We start from the raw sequence: 20,177 nt of genomic DNA on the forward strand, positions 1-20,177 counted from the left end.
GTGGTTTCAGGTTTGGTTTCAGAGTCGTTAGAGCTTTGCAGTCTCTGTTCACGTTGTACAGGGGGACAATCTGGAAAAGGGTTAAATGGGTTTTTAAGAAAAAGAAGTCATTTTAAATTCTGATGAAGTGTCCAAAATAAAATAGACCTTTGACTTGGCAACGCGTTTGCCTGTGAAGCTTGGCGATGGTGTCAAGTCCTAGGGAATTCTGTGGGAGCGAAGAATGGCTCACACCCGTCCCTGTCCCCACCGTGGTGCTGTCTAAGCACACTCACTTGCAACCTACCCACTGGCTTCCCAGTTGCAGACACACTGCACTTTCAGAAGAAAATGATCCCATTCTTTTCTGGCTTGAGGGTCTATTAAACAGTCAAGAATACCCTTGTACTGGGTGGGGCACCTGGGTGGCTCATTTGGTTAAGCCTCCAGCCTCGGTTTCAGCTCAGGTCATGATCTCATGGTTTCATGAGTTCAAGCTCAACATCAGGCTCTGTGCTACAGCACAGAGCCTGCTTAGGATTCTCTCTCTCTCTCTCTCTCTCTCTCTCTCTCTCTGCCCTTCCCCTCCTCATGCTGTCTCTGTCTCTCAAAAGTAAATAAACTTAAAAAAAAAATTACTGTATATACTTAAAGTGGTATGTACTTACCTTGATGTGCGTTACTGCACCGATAGGAAAGGAGCAGGTCACGTTTTGATGCTATGGAAAACATGGTGTAAATAAAGTGTGTGTGTTTCAGAGTATACTGTATTTGAAGCTGAACCTAATTGCAAGGATTTATAATAGCAAAATAATCCTATTATAACTGTGCTGTCACCTTCAAATACTTTGTTTTCATTCAGTAGCTTTAATTTCAGAACCCAGCATCTTCTGAGTTTTTACAGTGCTTATCAAGGTACTGTGCTAAATATGACACCTTATCATCTGATTTGATTGTAAAAAGAATTTTATGAAGTAGGTAGTTTCCCCATTCCTTCACTATTTTTTTCATTGAAGTATAATTGACGTACAGTGTTACATTTGGTTCAAGTGAACAACATAATGATTCAACAATTTTGACTCCATCGTGGTGTGTAATGACATTTGTCACCAAACAAGATTATTACAGTCTTATTAACTATATTTTCTATGCTGTATTTTTCATCTTTGTGGCAGTTTATCCCTCTTATTCCTCTTTAACTTACTTATCCCCCCACCCATCTCCCCTCTAGCAACCAGAAGCTTGTTATCTGTATTTGTCACTTGTCTTTTTTGTTTGTTTGTTTTGTTTCTTAAATTCCATATATGAGTGGAATGATAAGATATTTCTCTTTGTCTGACTTATTTCACTTAGCGTAATACTGTCCATCCATGTCATTGCAAATGGTCAGGTCTTATTCTTTTCTATGGCAGAGTAATGTTATTCCATTGTACATATATATCACATCTTCTTTACCCATTCATCTGTCAGTGGCTACTTTGGTTGCTTCTGTGTCTTGGTTATTGAAAATAATGCTGTGGTAAACGCAGAGGGGCATGTCCCTTTTCGAATTAGTGTTTCTGTTTTCTCTGAGCAGGTATCCACTAGGGGAATTACTGGATCATATGGTCTTTCTAATTTTAATATTTTTAGGAACCTCCATACTGTTTTCCAAAGGGGGTGGATCAGTTTGTATTCAGTAGTGTATGAGGGTTCCTTTTTCACCACTTCCTCACCAATTTCTTGTCTTTTTGTTATTTTTTGGTGTTTTGTCTTATTATTTCTTTTTGATTTTAGCTATTCTGACAGGCATAAGGAGATATCACATTTTGGTTTTGATTTGCATCTCCTTGATGATTTGTGATATTGTGCATCTTTTCATGTGTCTCTTGGTCATCTGTTTGTCTTTTTTTTTGAAAAATGTTTAACAGGTCCTCTACTCATCTTTTAACCAGGTTATTAGGTTTTACTTGATGTTGAGTTGTATAAATTATGTATTTTGGATTATTAATCCCTTATTGGATATATCACTTGCAAAAATCTTTTCCAAATTCAGTAGGTTGCCTTTTTGTTTTGTTAATTGTTTCCTTTGCTTTGTAAAAGCTTTCTATTTTGGTGTAGTCCCAGTAGTTTATTTTTGCTTTTGTTTTTCTTGCCTCAGGAAATCTATCTAGAAAAATATTTCTACAGCTAATGCCAAAGAGATTACTGCCTATGTTTTCTTCTAGGAGTTTTATGGTTTCAGGTCTCACAGTTAGGTCTTTAGGCCATTTGAGTTTATTTTAGTGTATGGTGTAAGAAAGTGGCCCAGTTTCATTCTTTGGCATGTAGCTGTCCAGTTTTCCCAGCACCACTTGTTGAAGAGACTGTGTTTTCCCCATTGTATATTCTTGCCTCCTTTGTCATAGATTAATTGACCATATAAATTTAGATTTATTTCTGGGTTCTCTACTCTGTTCCATTGATCTGTGTGTCTGTTTTGGTGCCATACCATACTACTTTGATTGCTTAAGATTTTTAACATATCTTGTAATCAAGAATTGTGACACCCCCAGGTTTCTTCTTTCTCAAAACTGTTTTGACTACTTGGAATCTTTGTGTTTCCATACAAAGTTTAGTATTATTCTAGTTCTGTGAACAATGCTGTTGATATTTTGATAGGTATTGCATTACATCTGTAGATTGATTTGAGTAGTAGGAACATTTTTGACAGTACTGGTTCTTCTAATCCATGAGCATGGAATATCTTTCTGTTTGTTTGTGCTGTCTTCAATTTCTTTCATCATTTTTTTATGGTTTTTGGAGTATAGGTCTTTCACCACTTTGGTTAAATTTATTCCTAGCTATTTTTTTCTTGTTGGTGCAATTGTAAATTGGATTATTTTCTTAACTTCTCTTTCTGCTACTTCATTATTGGTGTATAGACATGCAACATGAGTGTCTGGGTGGCTCAGTTTGTTAAGCGTCTGACTCTTCGTTTTGGCTCAGATCATGATCTCACAGTTTGTGAGTTCAAACCCCACATCATGTTCTGCACTGACAGTGTATCCCTACTTGGGATTCTCTCTCCCTCTGTCTCAGCCCCTCCTGCTCACTTGCTCTCTCTCTCACTCTCTCAAAGTAAATAAAAAACCGAGTGTTTTAAAAAAGAAAAAGAAATGCCACAGATGTCTTTATAATGATTTTGGATCCTGCAACTTTACTGGATTTATTTATCATTCTAGTAGTTTTTGGTGGAGTCTTCTGGGTTCTCTATATATACTGTCATGTCACCTTTGATAGTGAAAGTTGAGTTCTTACTTACCAATTTGAATGCCTTTTACTTCTTTTTCCTGTCTCCTGCAGCTATGACTTCCAGTACTATGTTCAATGAAAGTGGTAGTTAGTTCCCCTATTTCTTGAATTAAAGGGATAGATTTTCTAGAACTTGTAGTTGGCAGATCTAGAGTGAGCCCGGGTTAATCTTACGTCATTGTTTTCATTACCAAGCTAAACCAGTAATCTCCTTATTTTTGAAAAGTTGCTCTTTTTCACAGAACTAATTTTTGTGGAGTTATTTTTATTTTTTCCCCACACCTTATTTCTGTTACTTTGTAACAACTAAGTGATTTGCCACTTATTTTCAGATAATATATAATAACTTAAAAGCTTGGAAATGAAATTTAAAGTGTTGAATCTACCACATGAAATCTAACAGTCAGTGTTGGGAATCTAGGGGTGTCTGGCTGGCTCAGTCAGACGAGCATGTGACTCTTGATCTCAGGGTTGTGAGTCAAGCTCAATGCTGGATATAGAGATTACTAAAAAAATAAATAAACTTTTAAAAAAATGTTGTGAATCTAATTGGCAGTGCTTATGGATATTTAAATTTTTCTCCGCAAGATCCTTTGGGAAGTCGTTCATGTTAACAATGCATAATCTGAATGCGTGTTACCTCTTAGGACAAATTCATTTACACATCAGAATGGAATAAGAAGGAAAGGAGAGAGGAAGGCAGTGATGGGGGCCCTACTGTGTAGGCTATTAAGAATCGAGGCACCGAGAATATATTTTAAAGATCAGTAAACAAATCTCTTATTAAAGAACTATGGCTGTCAGGGCGCGTGGGTGGCTCAGTAGGTTAAGCATCCAACTTTGGCTCAGGTCATGATCTCATGGTGTGTGAGTTCGAGCCCTGCGTCTGTGCTTAAAGCTCGGAACCTGTAGCCTGCTTTGGATTCTGTATGTCCTCTCTCTGTCCCTCCCCCACTAACACTCTTTCTCTCTCTCAAAAATAAAGATTAAAAAACAACTATAGCAGAAATCAGTTTGAGCTTCTTAATTTCTTGTGTGGTTTTAACATTACATATTTAATGTGGATAGGTTAAGAAGACCCAGTGTCTCTTGTCCTATATTAGTGGTTTTCCAAGTGCGGTGCCTACACTGCAGGATAAACATTATCTTAGAACTTATTAGAAATGAAAATTCTTGCCTAAATCACACTTAGCCTAGACAAAATGAAATTAGGGGCGCTTGGGTGGCCCAGTTGGTTAAGCATCATGCTCTTGATTTCAGTTAGGTCTTTATCTCGTGGTTCGAGGGTTCAAGCCCTGTGCCGCAGGCTCTGCACGCACATCCTGGAGCCTGCTTGGGATTCCGTCTTTCTGCCCCTTCCCTACTTTGTGCATGAGAATGCGCTCTGTCTCACAAAAATTAGTAAGTAAACTTTAAAAAAAATGAGATTAATCTTTCTCATGTGGGGTGGAACAATTACCATGGGTAATGATTCTGCCTAATCACATCAGGAGGAGAGTCAGGTCATTGTGATTTTTTTTTTCCTTTTTTATAATTCATCCTGGACTTGTTACACAAATGAATTGACATCATTGTTACTGTGGCATCAGTAACAATACTGATTTGATTGTTAACACTAACAATAACAAGGTAGTCATGACAGGTTAATAGTATTTAATGAGCTCAATAAGTATTAGGTAATTTTATATGTGATATTTTTCTTCCATTTCTTTCCCCATTAAACTGCAGACTTGCTCATGCTCTGTCTCTCCTTCAAAAATAAATAAACGTTAAAAAAATTTTTTTTTAACCTGCAGGCTCAATAATAATTCTATCTCTTGGGTTTGTTTCTTTAGGTTAAAAATATTTCTGCTGGCACACAAGACATGCCTTCTCCCCCCTCTGACTACGTGGAAAGAGTGGACAGTCCCATGGCCTACTCTTCCAACGGGAAAGTGAATGACAGGAGGTCATATCCAGACTCTTCCTATAAATCAACACCGTAAGTATTAGCAGCTTCCTTCTTCAGGTAGAATGAGTTAAAAAAAAAAAAAAAAGGATATTTGCCTATGTTGATAAATCCGTTCCTGTTGTGCCATTTGCCATTAAAAAGAAGAAGAAGAAAAACAAAACTAACAGTTTCCCAAAGGCTGGCGACTGATGTTTGTGTGTTGGTGGAGGCTTGCAGCCACGTGGAAGGTGAGGAGGGAGGGGCTGTGGGTTGGTGGGGTCTTCTTCCCCATCTGAGCTGACAGTGCTGCTTTTTTGCCTTGCTGGTTTAATTGAGAAAGGGTAAGTTGGGTTTTTTCACTCTAAAAAGGTGGTTCTCTTTCTGTTTCTGGTTTTGAAGTTGAGGTGAGGGTCAAGGACGTTACTGATAGACAGCAGAACTGTGTGTGGGTCTGTCTCTCCTTGCCTGTCACTGTTAGAGCTTATTTAATGGAAGGGGAAGATTGCTGGTTGATGTATCTCTAGCCACATACATTTTTGTTAAAGTAGAAGATCTTGTTTGAATTCAGGAATTCTGAGATCTCACTTGCTGTGCTAGATCTCTACTTCATGTCCTGGGGGTTGTGAAACTGATAAGGCCTCTACGTGTAGAGTTACCAGTAGTGTAAAAAACCTCACAGTAAGTTTCTGGCCTAGAGTAGGTGCCATTATGTTATTGAAATGGTATCTCCACTATGGTTTTAGTTTACTCTAAAGCCTGATTCTAATTCATCCTAATGATGAAGGGTTTGGGGGAGACTTTTATGGACTGGATGTAATTCTTGCCTGAGGATGATAAATTGTTCTTTTTTTTTTAATTAAAATTTTTTTAATGCTTATTCATTTTCCAAGAGAGAGTGTGAGTGGGGGAGGGGCAGAGGGAGACACTGAATCCCACTGAATCAGGTCCAGACTCTGAGCTGTCAGCACAGAGCCTGACGTGGGGATCAAACTCATGAACTGCAAGATCATGACCTGATCCTGAGTTGGATGAGCCATCCAGGCGCCCATAAAGATTTTATTTTGAAGTACTCTCTATACCCAGAGTGAGACTCGAACTCAGAACCCCAAGATTAAATTTCATGCTCCACCAACCGAGCCAGCCAGGCACCCTATCTTTTAATATATATATTTCTAGAACTCCAAATTCCTTTATAGACTAAAAAACAAACTAAAAAACACTACTTTAATTGCTTTGATTGTTTTAGGTTAAAGGTATATCTGCTGGAAAACTTCCTGTTCACAGTTTCATCTCTCAACTCCCTGCCCCACCTCCATTTAATGGGCCGATTTATGTAGAGGTCAACCCTGAGCCTGCAGTAGTTTGGGCGCATAGAGGCCCTTAAGGTGACAGACACCGGTAGCTGAGTTAATTATGGAATCAGTTTGAGACCATAGGTTTTATTATTACCCTGGAATGGAATGTGGAAGCACACTGGCAGTTTGCCTTACCCTCCATATCTATTTTGTTTGGTCTTCAGAATTGACCCTCCTGTTACTGTCATTTGTGAATGATTCGGAGGAAGAGCATTTTCTCTGTTCGTATGCGTGGATTTTGACAAAACTCCAAAGCACTTGAGGCTGTGAGGGGCAAAGGTACACACAGTAGAGACAATCCTTTTAGAAAGAGTTTCAGGCTAGGAGTTGCATGACTTCATGCATATGTGAGAAATATTTATAAAGCATCTTGTGACCAGCCATGCCTCTAAATTAATTGTAAAGCCTGAATGGTTACACAGCATTCCACATGCTGTCTCATAATGAAAACCAAGATATTTTACAAGGACGCATTGAAAAATCCTATTCTTGAATAAGCCAGTACCATTGTAATGTAAAATTTTAAATGGACAGAAGGATAGCTTTTGTCCCCAGCTACCTAGTTCCTCTTAGTATGAGCAGCTGGTGTTACCAGTTTTTTGTACATAACCTTCCAGAGGCCATTTTAAAATAAACTGGCCAAAATGTACATTAGTTATATTTTCCTTTAAAACCATACTAGCATATTAAATGCATTATTAGCAATATGTCTTAGAGATTGTGCATATCAGTATACAGAGAGTTTAGTGATCTGTGTTGTTTTTTTTTAAGTTTATTTTTGAGAGAGAAACAGAGCATGATGGGGGAGGGGCAGAGAGAGGGAAACAGAATCCAAAGCAGGCTCCAGGCTCTGAACTTTTTCTGAAACTACTGGGTTTACCACATAACATAAGCCTAGAACTTCTGAAGGCCTGCTTCAGATTCTGTGTCTCCTGCTCTCTCTGACCCTCTCCCACTCATGCTGTCTGTCTGTCTGTCTGTCTCTCTCTCTCTCTTTCAAGAATAAACAGTAAAAAAAATTTTTAAAGGTGTTTAATAGCCCACAAATACCTCTCCTTTTGACTGTAATGGAGAGAGAAGGAATTAAAATGGGAACTTTGTGTCTTAGTCCAACACTAAGATTTTTAACATAGGCTCAGTAAACATACATAACATATATTGAGTAAAGAATACTGATCTTGAGTGTACTGCTTGATGATTTTTCACATATGTGAACACAGAAGTAACACCAAGAGATACCAAGCACTCCAAAGCGTCCTCTGGTGCCCCGTCTTCATAGATACCCCCTTCACTTACCCCCACATTTTGACGCCAATAACCACCTATTCAGTGAACTCATTTTAGGAGTTCTTATAGAGTGGAATTACATGGTAATTACAGTTGCATCAGGCTCCTTTTGTTCATCATAATGTCCTATGTCTTAGAATTTCAAGGAATTAATATTGACTAGGAGATAGCAGAATACAGTTAAAAAGGGTTGCTTCTCCACCTTTGTTTTTTAAGCTTTAAAAAAATTTTTTTAATCTTTGAGACAGCTTACTTACTTACTTATTTTTATGTTTGAGAGAGAGCGCTAGCTGGAGAGGGGCAGAGAGAGAGGGGAGACACAGAATCCAAAGCAGGCTCCAAGCTCTGAGCTGTCAGCACAGAGCCCGACATGGGTTCCAAACCCATGGACTGTGAGATCATGACCTGAGCCAAAGTCAGACACTTACCAACTGAGTCATTCGGGGGGCCCTCCACCTTTTTTTGTTTAATGTTTATGTATTTTTGAGAGAGAGAAAGAGAATGTGGGGGCAGGGGAGGTGAAGAGAGAGAGGATAGAAGATCCAAAGAGGGCTCCATGCTGACAGCCGGGAGCCTCATGTAAGGCTCAAACTCGCGAACCACGGAGATCATGACCTCAGCTGAAGTCAGAGGCTTAACTGACGGAGCCATCCAGGTGCCCCACTTCTCCGCCTTTATGATTTAATTTAGGAGATCCTCCCTATGAGGTACATTCCATGTCCTGTCCAACCCCAGGGTGAATTAACCTTTATAAGCCAAAGAAGTTGAATGCTGACACAACACAGAGCTCTAAAGGCAGGCTGGCACCTTAGAGTCCCAAGTGAAACCTCGTTTGGTAGCAGTAAAAAGGCTGGTGCTATAATCTGTTAGGGCTTTCACATGAGTTGTAGAAATTCACTGGTTCACATTAGGCTAAGGGATAGTCTAGCTTCAACAATGACATGATCTAGAGCCAGAGGCTCTCAGGGCTCCTGTTGCTATGTTGGCTTTATTGTCAGTAGCGCAGGAGGGTCGTCCCATTTTCCAGGCTGACTGAACTTTCAGCATAGGATTTGGAAAATGGAATGCCCTCTTCCAAAGCTTAAATATACAACCTATTGAAAGTTTCCTGACTGGCCCTGTTTGGATCATTGTCTTTCCTGAGGCCGGGGAGATGGGGTTCTCTGATTGACAAGGTTTAGCTATTTCCCCTGATAATGATGACAGTTCTAAAATACCATGGACATTATGCTCATAGTACACTGATGTTGATCATTCATCGTTTCTCTTCCCTCCCCAATCCTGGGGGTCATCAGGACTCTTCTGAAGGTGTTTTCAATTCAGTAATGATCCTGAACACCCGCCAGGTGCACAGTAGTGGGCTAGCTGCCCCTGGAAGAACAAGTCCCTATTGTCATGGAGGTTGCAGTCTACCAGGGACAGAAGACAGTGCACAGTGGCTGCACTGAGAGTCAGGGTGAGGTAGGAGCAGCAAAGCATGTGAGTGTGTGTATGTGAATAAAACATGAATAAAAAAGACAGAATACAAAACTTCTGGACCTGGGTACCACGCTGAATACTAGGGAAAGTATGCAGTTGGTTGCTTCTCCTGGGGTGTGCAGATTATGACCTAATAGGATTTGTATCTTTTTTTTTTTAATGTGTATTTATTTTTAATACAGAGACAGCGTGAGCAGGGGAGCAGCAGAGAGAGAGGAAGACACAGAATGTGAAGCAGGCTCCAGGCTCTGAGCTGTCAGCACAGAGCCCGACACGGGGCTCGAACCCACCAACTGTGAGATCATGACCTGAGCTGAAGTCGGACGCTTAAGTGACTGAGCCACCCAGGCGCCCCTAAGTGTCCGACTCTTGATTTCAGCTCAGGTCATGATCTCACAGTTTATGAGTTCTCAGCCCCACATTGGCCTCTGTGCTGAGAGTGCGGAGTCTCTCTTCCCTCTCTGTCTCTGCCTCTCCCCTGCTTGTGTTCTCGCTCTCTCTCAAAATAAACTTAAAAAAATAAAATAAATAAACAATAAAAGTAAGTTCAAAGATTATTGACAGCACACATATTCCCTAACTTGAATTTATATATACTTGCTAAGCATTTTGTTTTCAGGTTTTGTGCCATATCAGGTAAGTTACTTTGTAGTTCTTCAAACTACATAGGAGAATGGGAGGAGGAGAGCTTCCGAAGTCAAGATTTATAATATCAGTGTCTAATACAATTATGGGAGGAGGCCCTTTTTAATGTTTTAGATTTTATTCTTTTTTGATTTTCTTTTGCTTTTTAGTTTCCTCCCTCTCTAGTCCCCACTCGCTCAAATAAACCTACTGCATTCCCAAAGCGAGAAGCGTAATGCCTGGCAGTTTTGGCAGAAGGTCTAGGAACTTGTTACTCATTGACTCCTGGAGAAAGTCACATTTTCCGTCCTTTAGATGGAGCATTAATATAGCACACTAAGCCTCGGGAACCGGAATGCATTCCAACAGACGGAGTACACCATACCACCACCCCGTCTATGCACACACCCCCCAAAGCTTTAGGATTCTACAAGAAGTTGCTATGTGTGATTAGAAATTTGAAGACTTTGGGGCACCTGGGTGGCTCAGTGTGTAAAGTGCCTGACTCTTGGTTTCAGCTTAAGTCACCATCTCATAGTTTGTGAGACTGAGTGCCATGTCAGGCTTTTGCCAATAGCTCAGAGCCTGCTTGGGATTCTCTCTCTCTGCCCTGCTCCCATTTCGTGTGTGCCTGCATGCGTCCACACGCACACACTGACTCTCTCTAAATAAGTAAACATTTAAAAAAATCTGAAGATTTTGACAACAGAATCAAGCAGTTCTGGATTACCTAGAAAATAGAGCACACCTCATAGATAAAGCTCAAGAGTATAGTTTCTGTTGGAGTACCTGAGTGGCTCAGTCAGTTAAGCATCCGACTTTGGCTCAGATCATGATCTCATGGTTCTTGGATTTGAGCCCCACATCAGGCTCTGTGCTGGTAGCTCAGAGCCCGGAGCCTGCTTCAGATTTTGTGTCTTTGTGTCTCCTTCTCTCTGCCCATCTCCCTCTCTCTCTCTCTCTCTCTCTCTCTCTCTCTCTCTCTCTCTGTCAAAAATAAATAAATGTTAAAAATTAAAAAAAATAAGATTATAGTTTCTGTAAGTGGAAAAACAATAAGAAAACAAAAATCTTTAGACACTTTTAATAGTTGATTTGAATAGCAAGTCCGATGTTGGAAAGTCTCCAGCATGTCCTTTGTATTCCTTTCATTAGTCTTTTTGCCTGCCTTTAGCTTGGCTGTCAGGAAAAGTTAAGCTTTGCATTGCTGTTACTCAGAAGTGCTTTACTCTTGCCACAGCTCTTGATATTTTATTCTGTCTTTCATTTGCACTTAAAAGTCTAATGCAGGGGCACCTGGGTGGGTCAGCTGGTTAAGCGTCTGACTTTGGCTCAGGTCATGATCTCATGGTTTGTGGGTTGAGCCCCGTGTCGGCCTCTGTGCTGACAGCTAGATCAGACCCTGGAGCCTGTCTTTGGATTCTATGTCTCCCTCTCTCTCTGACCCTCACCTGCTCACACTGTCTCTCCCTCAAAAATAAATAAAACATTAAAAAAAAAAAGTCGGATGCAAGGGGGCACCTGGGTGGCTCAGCCAGTAAAGTTTCAGTTGGGTGATTTCGGCTCAGGTGATGATCTCACAGTTCCTGGGATTGAACGCTGCATTGGCCTTTGTGCTGACAGCATGGATCCTGCTTGGGATTCTCTCTCTCTGCTCCTCCTCCACTCTTGGCTTGTGCTTGTGCTTGCACACACTCTCTCTCTTTCTGCCACTCTCAAAGAAGTAAACATTAAAAAAAAAAGATGCAATTGGGAAAATAAGTCTAATGGTAACACCCCCTGCCTTTCAGTCAACATAGCTTCAGGATTATCATAGCAATTGTTTAAAGTTTTAGTCTTCTTAGTTTTCCAAGATTGCATCTTGAAAAGAAAGTTAATATATAGGAGTCTAAAATTAAGGGGTGCCTGGGTGGCTCAGTCAGTTAAGCATCCGACTTCAGATCAGGTCATGATCTCACAGTCTGAGTTCGAGCCCCATGTTGGGCTCTGTGTTGACAGCTTAGAGCCTGGAGCCTGCTTCAGATTGTGTGTCTCCCTCTCTCTCTGCCCCTCCCCCACTCCCTCTCTGCTTCTCTCTCAAAATAAAATAAAGACATAAAAATTTTTTTTTTATGAGGAGAGAAGGGGAAGGAGGGTGATGGTCATAGAGAGCAGCACTTGTGGGGAAGAGCACTGGGTGTTATATGGAAACCAACTTGGTAATAAAGTTATTTAAATAAAAAATAAAAATAAAAAATAAATTAAATAAAATTAGTATTACAAAATGTTTACCTCTGAGAATCAGTCAGCTTCCGAAGGTAGATCGGTACGTGCATTTCTCTTCACCACTTAGCATTCCATGAAACTGGAAGAACCTGTAGAAAAGAATCCTGAGCGTTATTTTTCTGCCTGCCTTCTGTGGAGTAAGTCCCTGGCACGGGTCAGGTGAGCACCTCTTCCAGATCAGCCTGGGCTTCCTCAAGCGCAATCTTAGATCCGTCCTGCTTAGGAAGGTTGACACTGGGCTCCCCTACCCTGGGAACCGTACGCTCCTGGCGTGTCTCAGAGGACCTGAGCTGGTGCTGAACTGAACACAGAAACTGGGGATCTGCTTTGTGTTGAGAACATGAGCTGCTTGCGTGAACGCACCCACGTTCACGTCTCTTACGGCAGCTGCCCTTTGTGATTCCCGCGTACTCACTGGCAAAGAGCTGTGGTGTACCTACTGATCCCTGACAAGTGACTGCTGTCTTGCTAGGGTGCCCGAGGTGGTGCAGGAGCTTCCAGTGAGTTCCCCCGTGGACGACTTCAGGCAGCCTCGCTACAGCAGCAGTGGGAACTTTGAGACGCCTTCAAAAAGGGCACCTGCGAAAGGAAGGGCAGGGAAGTCCAAGAGGCCGGAGCAGGACCACTACGAAACAGACTACACGACCGGGGGCGAGTCCTGCGACGAGCTGGAGGAGGACTGGATCAGGTACTGGGTCGCCTTGCACGGCTGTCCGATGCTTGGTCGCGGCCAGCCAGCTGTGGGGGGGTTGCGTGCCGAGTTGGAGCTGGCTGGTGGGATTTCGTTCCTGCACAGCCAGGACTGGAGATGGTATTTCGGTAGGTTCTTTTCTTTAGCACTCTTTTGTAATAAAGACTGACGTGGAGGGGACGTGTTCGGCTCCAGCTGCATCTTAAAAACACTCTCAGTGTCGTTCTCAAAATGACTGATGAACCACTTATACCACTTATACCACTAGTCTCCCAAGAAAGGTCTTTCAAATAAACACAAGTATGGAGGAACCTCTGTTACTGTTGATATAATTCCCAGGCCAGAGCTATGGCTTTGTTTTGGCATTTACTGTTAATTTAGGAAGAGACCAGAGATTCTTTTAAAAGTTTAATCCAGAGGACTTTGGCAAATGGTTTTGTAAACAATTAAGTTAACAATTCAGAGTTCTGGCCAAGGTTGTGGTTAAGTTCTGATGTGTGTTAGTGGTTTAGTTGTACTTCATCATCATTAACTACAGTCATGTATGGTGTATAGTAGCCCTTTTATGCCCAAGTGTCCTGAGAAATGGAACACAAATCAGAAACAGTGGTGTGGATGGTGGTTAATCAAAACGTTGCTTCTCGAGCTGTGAGGAGAGATGAGTGGTGGAGCATAGCTTGACATCTCCTCCCTGGTAGTTCTGGCACCACGTCTTCCCCTCTTCCCACAAGAGTTTTTGGCCCGGGGCCAAGGTTGGCTAAGTAGGTTGAGTGTCCTGCTCGTGATTTTGGCTCAGGTCATGATCTCATGGTTTGTGGGATCAAGCCTTGCTTGGGATTCTCTCTCTCCTCTTTGTCCCTCTCCCTGCTCACATGCTCTCTTTCTCAAAATAAATGGACGGACTTAAACAACAACAACAGCAACAACAAAAACAGAGTTCTTGTCCAAGTTCAGTCATCTGGCTATAAAATATTTTCCTTACTTGTTTCATGGAAGATATAAATGAAAGCCTTTAAGAAGCTGTTTTCTTGTTTCTCTTTTGAGCAATCATTTAATTTTTCTTCTTTGTAAAATGAAGATATTAGGCTAATTTAGGTGTAAAAATTGAAATGCCATATTGTTGTGAAGTTCCTTAGTCCTGTGAAACCATGCAAAAAAAAGACAATTGGAAACTCTAGTTGGTAGCAGAAAGCAGCCAGCTGCCAGTCAGCTCTTGTGCCCCTGCAGTGATGGATGTGCACTTTGTGTTTTAGAATTCCAGGTTTCGCACTTTCAGTATAGGGGCACTCAGGTGGCTCAGTCGGCTAAGCGTCCAGCTTCGGCTCAGATCATGATCTCACGGTTCATGAGTTTGAGCCCTGCTTCAGGCTCTTTGCTGACGGCTCGGAGCCTGGAGCCTGCTTTGGATTCTGTGTTTTCCTCTCTGTCTCTGCCCCTCTCCTGCTTTTGCTGTGTCTTAAAAAATAAATAAACATTAAAAAAAATTAAGACTTTAAACAAATATTCTATTATCATGTGGCGTTGTACATTCAAAATAAATAAGTTCCTATGACTTGAACCTTAAATTTCATAAGTGCTTTTCAATTTTATTTCTAAAAATTATTCTAGCATAGTATTTCTTTTTTAAGTAGGCTTTATGTCCAGTGCAGAGCCCAACATGAGGCACAACCCTGAGATCAAGACCAAGCTGAGAGTGAGTCAGATGCTCAACTGACTAAGGCACCTGGGTGCACCTCTAAGCATAGTATTTTTTAAAATTTTTAATGTTTTTATTTATTTTTGAGAGAGTGTGTGTGAGCAGGAGTCAGATGCTTTACCAATGGAGCCCCCTAGGTGCCCCTTAAAAATATTTTAAATTATTTTTTTATGCTTTTTATTTATTTTTAAGAGACAGTGCAAGCAGGCGAGGGTCAGAGAGAAAGGGAGACACAGAATCTGAAGCAGGCTCTAGGCTCTGAGCTAGCTGTCAGCACAGACCCTGACGCGGTTCTCAAAGCCACGAACCGTGAGATCATGACCTGAGCCGAAGTTGAATGCTTAGCCAACTGAGCCACCCAAGTGCCCCTGAAATTTTTTTAAATGTTTTTTATTTATTTTTGAGAGACAGAGAGAGAGAGCACGCGCAGGGGAGGGTCAGAGAGAGAGGGGGGGAGATAGAATCCGAAGCAGGCTCCAGGTTCTGAGCTGCCAGCACAGAACCCAATGTGGGGCCCAAACCCAGGTGCCCTGCTGAAATCTTTTTTTAAGTTTATTTATTTATTTTGAGAAAGAGAGAGAGAGAACACATGTAGGGGAGGAGTGGAGAGAGAAGGAAAGAGAGAGATTCCCAAGCAGGCTCTGTATTGTCTGCACAGATTATTCCTTTTTTTTTTAAGTTTATTTACTTATTAATTGAGGGAGAGAGAGAGAACACCCTCACAGGAGAGGCAGAGAGATAGGGAGAGAGAATCCTGAGCAGGCTCCATGCTGTCAACGCAGAGCCAGATGCTGGGCTAGAACTCACAAACCATGAGATTATGACCTGAGCCCAAACCAAGAGTTGGACACTTAACTGACTGAGCCGCCCAGGTGCCTCATTGTTTTTGTTTGTTTAAGTGTAATCATAAGGTTTATTTTTGAGAGAGAGAGGGAGATAGAGGATCTGAAGCAGGCTCCTTGCTGACAACAGAGGGCCCAATGCGGTACTGGAACTCAGGAACCTTGAGATCATGACCTGATCTCAAAATTGACCCTTAACCAACTGAGCCACCAAGCTGCCTCTAAGTATAATTCTTATTTTTTTTTAATTTTTTTGCATTTTTAATTTATTTTTGAGATGCAGTGAGAGAGCGTGAACAGGGGAGGGGAAAGAGAGAAAAAGAGACACAGAATCCAAAGCAGGCTCTAGGCTCTGAGCTAGCTGTCAGCACAGAGCCCGACACAGGGCTCGAACCCATGAACTGTGAGATCATGACCTGAGCCGAAGTCTCTAACCAACTGTTCCACCCATGCACCCCCTAAGTATAATTATTCTTAAGAGAACATAACTTGCTTCCCACATTCCTCTCTTCATAAGCAATAAAAAGAAAACAGGAGAATGTCACTCTCACTTCCCACCAGCTTTATTATCTTTGCTGAAGAAATATTGGATTTTATGTCTGCTAGAGTCATAAGTAGTCATTTTCTCACTGAATTTTTAGGGAGTATCCACCTATCACTTCAGATCAACAAAGACAACTCTACAAGAGAAGTTTTGACACGGGCTTACAGGAATACAAGAGTTTACAAGCAGAACTTGATGAAATTAATAAAGAACTCTCTCGTCTGGATAAAGAATTGGATGACTATAGAGAAGAAAGTGAAGAATACATGGTAAATTCAAACTTGATAATTGTCTATTACATATGATGTTTTAAATTATGAAGATACAGTCTCCTTTCTGTTAATGTTGATTCACATTTTGCTAGTAATTCTCAAATTGATTGCATTGAAAAATCATTGAAGTCCAGACTTAGGTGAACATCTTTCTAAATTGAAGAGTGTACTGTGGTTAAGTAAGAAATAGAAAGCAAAAGGCGATGAACATATATCCCTTCCTCTTTAAAAATAAAAGAGCTGTATTACTTTTTGTATTTATAGACACAGTTCATTCTGTCTGTAATATATTAAACATTACAGAATTAGGTGCAGAACGATAACCTGCCGTAAATTCTGCCATCTGATTGTCACCAAAATATTAGTTGTTTAGAGTGCACCTAGACACACAGCATCTTTGATGAGAAGTTATCTTTTTTTTCTCCCTCAGCTGAGGTAGTGTTTGTCCATGAAAGTTACTCTTTCCTTTTTAATCCCCCTTTCCAGACTATATTCCTTGGAAGGAAGTCACTATGCATAGATCACACCTAAGGAATGGAGATGTATGCGCTAGCTCTTTAAAGACCGTGAACCTACATGAATTCTTTGGAATTCTTGTGCATGAGAAATTACTTTCTCCCATTTATTTAATCATTTATTTATACCAGTACTGACTCATGGATTCATCTATTTTATATGTTGGGTTATAATCCAACACTATTTTATTGTTTAAATTATTTTTTGCATACATATAAAATAATTAAATCTGTATGTAATAAATATTCACATATATATAGGGGGAGGGAGGGAGTTACGGGGAGCTCAGACCAGTTTCGTAAAGGGGTATAATCAGATGAGAGCTGTGCTTTGCAGAAAATTTCTGTGGGGTCAGCACGGCCCATGGACTCGCATGGGGGGAGATGAGAAGCAGCAGGACCGGCACCTGTCTGTGTGAACGGGAAGAATGGGTCATAAACGTCTCCGCGCTGGCTTCCTTCAGGCCCACTTGCTGACCATAAGGGCCTAAAGACTTCTTTATTTTAATTTCCTGTATTTTGGGCATTGTTGGCAGTTTGGGCTCGAAAATAAAACATCAGGAATGTCATTTTTGAAAGAGAAGATGCCCCCCTAAACATATTCTTTTGTGTTTCTCATTAATAGGCTGCTGCTGATGAGTACAATAGACTGAAGCAAGTTAAGGGAGTAAGTATCCCAGATTGTAACATTCTTTCAGGGAGGATTTTTCAAGTATGTGTTTTTTATTTAACCTTTGGAGTGACTTGTGAATACCTTGTCACACAAGCACTGGTTATGACAAACGGCCTTATAATTGCAAGGTGAAAACTGTACCTGAGAAGTTAGAACCTTCATTTCACTTGTTTGCAACTACACCCAATACTGATTTCTTAAGCTTATTTGATTTTTTGATGTTTATTTTTGAGAGAGAGAGAGGGAGAGAGACCGAGCATGCACAGGGGAGGGGCAGAGAGAGAGGGAGATGCAGAATCCGATGCAGGTTCCAGGCTCTGAGCTGTCCACACAGAGCCCAGTGCAAGGCTCGAACCCATGAACCTCGAGATCATGACCTGAGCTGAAGTTGGACGCTCAACTGAATGAGCCACCCAACCTTTTTTTTTTAAGTTGAACCTTGGGTTAAATAGTGTCAAACAGCTTTCCTGGATTGCCACTTTATATTCCCACGGAGCTGTGCTTATTCCTTTTGGTCCATATCCTTGTCAACACTTGGCATTATGGGTCTTTATTGATTTAAAACTTTGTTTTGAAAAGATGTCACATTAAAATTTTTTTAAATCACAAAACACTATAATTTTAAATGCCAGAATTTTATATAATGGGGTGCCTAGCTGGTTCAGTCAGTAGAACATGCAACTCTTGATCTTGGGGTTGTGAGTTTAAGCCCCATGTTGGGTACAGAGATTAGGGGAAAAAAAATGGAAGAGTATATGGTAAAATTTCCCATTTCTCCTCTTCCACGTCAACTGATATCACCAGTTTTTGTTGTACTGATTTTTTAAAGGATTTTATTTTTAAGTAATTTCTACACCCAACATGGGGCTTGAATCCACAACCCCGAGACCAAGAATCACATGCTTCATCCACTGAGCCAGCCAGGCCCCCTGTTTTACTGATTTTTTTTTTAGATGAAGATGTGTTAGCAGAAAGGCGAGTTCGTTTTTTTGGGTCACTTTACAAATCACTAGAAATTAGTGTATGCTTTGTAAAACTCAGGAGATAAGATTGAGCAAAAAGAATCCATTGCCTGTGTGGTCAGAATGGTCAGCCCCATTCAGCCCCCTGTCAGAGAAACTGCCAGAAAATCGTGTCTCAGTCCATTCAACACCCCCAGCGGTTTTATCTGACTGATACTCCATGGTTTTTTGGTTTACCTCTGTCTTCGTAGCAGCTGACATAATTCATTTTATTTTGTAAAGTTTACCTGGCTTTTTTTTTTTTTCTCAAAGTCTGCAGATTACAAAAGTAAGAGGAATTACTGCAAGCAGTTGAAGAGCAAATTGTCACATATCAAGAAGATGGTTGGAGATTATGACAGACAGAAAACATAGAAGGCAGACGCCACAACGTTTGAGAGATTGAGAAGTATTTGACGTCTCTGCCATGTTGTCAGAAGGCAAAATGACTTTGCATTCTAACCCAGGAAGCCAGACCTTTGTGACGTTACACAGCTTTGGTGGCTTTACTATCATCGGTTTAATATCATCAGTATTGAAGCATTTTATAAATAGCTTTTGATAATCAGTGGAGCTGAACACTCCAATTAAGGATTCCGTACGCTTTGACTTGGGCTCTTTTATTAAGAACTGACTATAGGTTGAGATTTTTAAACCTTGAAGGCAGGCCCCATGGTGAACTGTGCTATGAACTTTCCCACTCAGGCAGTCTGTTCTTAATACCTAAGTGCACTCACTAGTTCACATGGGTGATCTCACCCATTCCTCCCAGAATTCTTCTTCAGAACTGTTATTTATAATCACTCCTTGTCAGGTAGGGGACTCGGTCCCTGCAATGAAGGCTCTGGGGTGAATCTGCCTGCTTCCTGGCTTACAGTTTTGGTGAAGTCTGTTTTATGACTTGACTCCATTAATTAAAGTCCCTTGGCCTTTGACTTAGCTCCTGTGGCCAGTGCCTTCTGTCAACCTCCCTTATGATTTTTTTTTCTGTGTGTAAATGGTTAAAAGAGCTTTTCACTGTTGTTGTTACCCAGATAATAAAGATCATGTAAAAATAACACATTGTGAAACTTAAAGATTGTAAATACATACAGGTATTCATTTTTTAAAAATCATAGTTTAAACCTGGTTAGAATTTGGCTGTGTATTTTAAAATTCTTTTAAATCTTTTATGGTTTACACGTGTTTGTGTTTGTTGTTGTTTTTTTTTTTAACTGGCTAGGCTTTTTCATTATATCAAGAGTGTCTGATTACATTGCTAATTCAGTTGTGACTTGAATTGTATCTTAAAACAATGGTCAAGTTCTGTACATATTTTATAAGGTATGAAGCCTGGTGTTTTCTTTCTTTCATACACCTGTCTGACATGATTCATGCTATTCATATTAAGTTGTGGAAAATTACATGCAGTTTTATCTGTTATTGTATTAAACTATATTGGGTGCTGTGCTGGTTGCTGAATTTCCAGTCTTTTGGTTATAAGAAGGCTGATTTGTCTGGAAAGAGAGCACGGTACCACAAAACATCAGATTATTTCAGATGGTGCCCTTGGCCTCACCACTTTTTTCTTAATTAAAATTTTTATTAGTAAAGTAAAATTAGCCGAGAGTAGTGGGCATATAGCTAGCCCCGTTGATTGTTTTTATCTCCCTAGTGTAGGATGGTTTTGGTGAAAATTTTGGAAAAATAACCTTTAATCATTAGTATACAGTTCAGCCATTTCTCTGTATGTAACTCTGAATCATTTTCCA

The 20,177-nt window shown here is 40.6% G+C and overlaps 1 protein-coding gene across 3 annotated transcripts in view; it reads left to right on the forward strand.

Annotated features, from left to right (window-relative positions):
* OCLN (occludin) overlaps nucleotides 1-19,502 on the forward strand; it is a 53,041-nt gene extending 33,539 nt beyond the window's left edge. For all 3 annotated transcript variants that reach the window (XM_029941342.1, XM_029941341.1, XM_029941343.1), the window contains 5 exons: nucleotides 5,088-5,233; nucleotides 12,665-12,880; nucleotides 16,063-16,234; nucleotides 17,378-17,419; nucleotides 18,700-19,502. In XM_029941342.1, coding sequence (XP_029797202.1) covers nucleotides 5,088-5,233; nucleotides 12,665-12,880; nucleotides 16,063-16,234; nucleotides 17,378-17,419; nucleotides 18,700-18,801 — 678 coding nt within the window. In that variant the 3' untranslated portion in view covers nucleotides 18,802-19,502. The remainder of the gene's footprint in view (nucleotides 1-5,087; nucleotides 5,234-12,664; nucleotides 12,881-16,062; nucleotides 16,235-17,377; nucleotides 17,420-18,699) is intronic.
* The last annotated feature ends 675 nt before the right edge of the window (nucleotides 19,503-20,177 follow it).

The sequence above is a fragment of the Suricata suricatta genome, chromosome 6 (assembly GCF_006229205.1).
Source record: "Suricata suricatta isolate VVHF042 chromosome 6, meerkat_22Aug2017_6uvM2_HiC, whole genome shotgun sequence".
NCBI classification, from domain to species: domain Eukaryota; kingdom Metazoa; phylum Chordata; class Mammalia; order Carnivora; family Herpestidae; genus Suricata; species Suricata suricatta.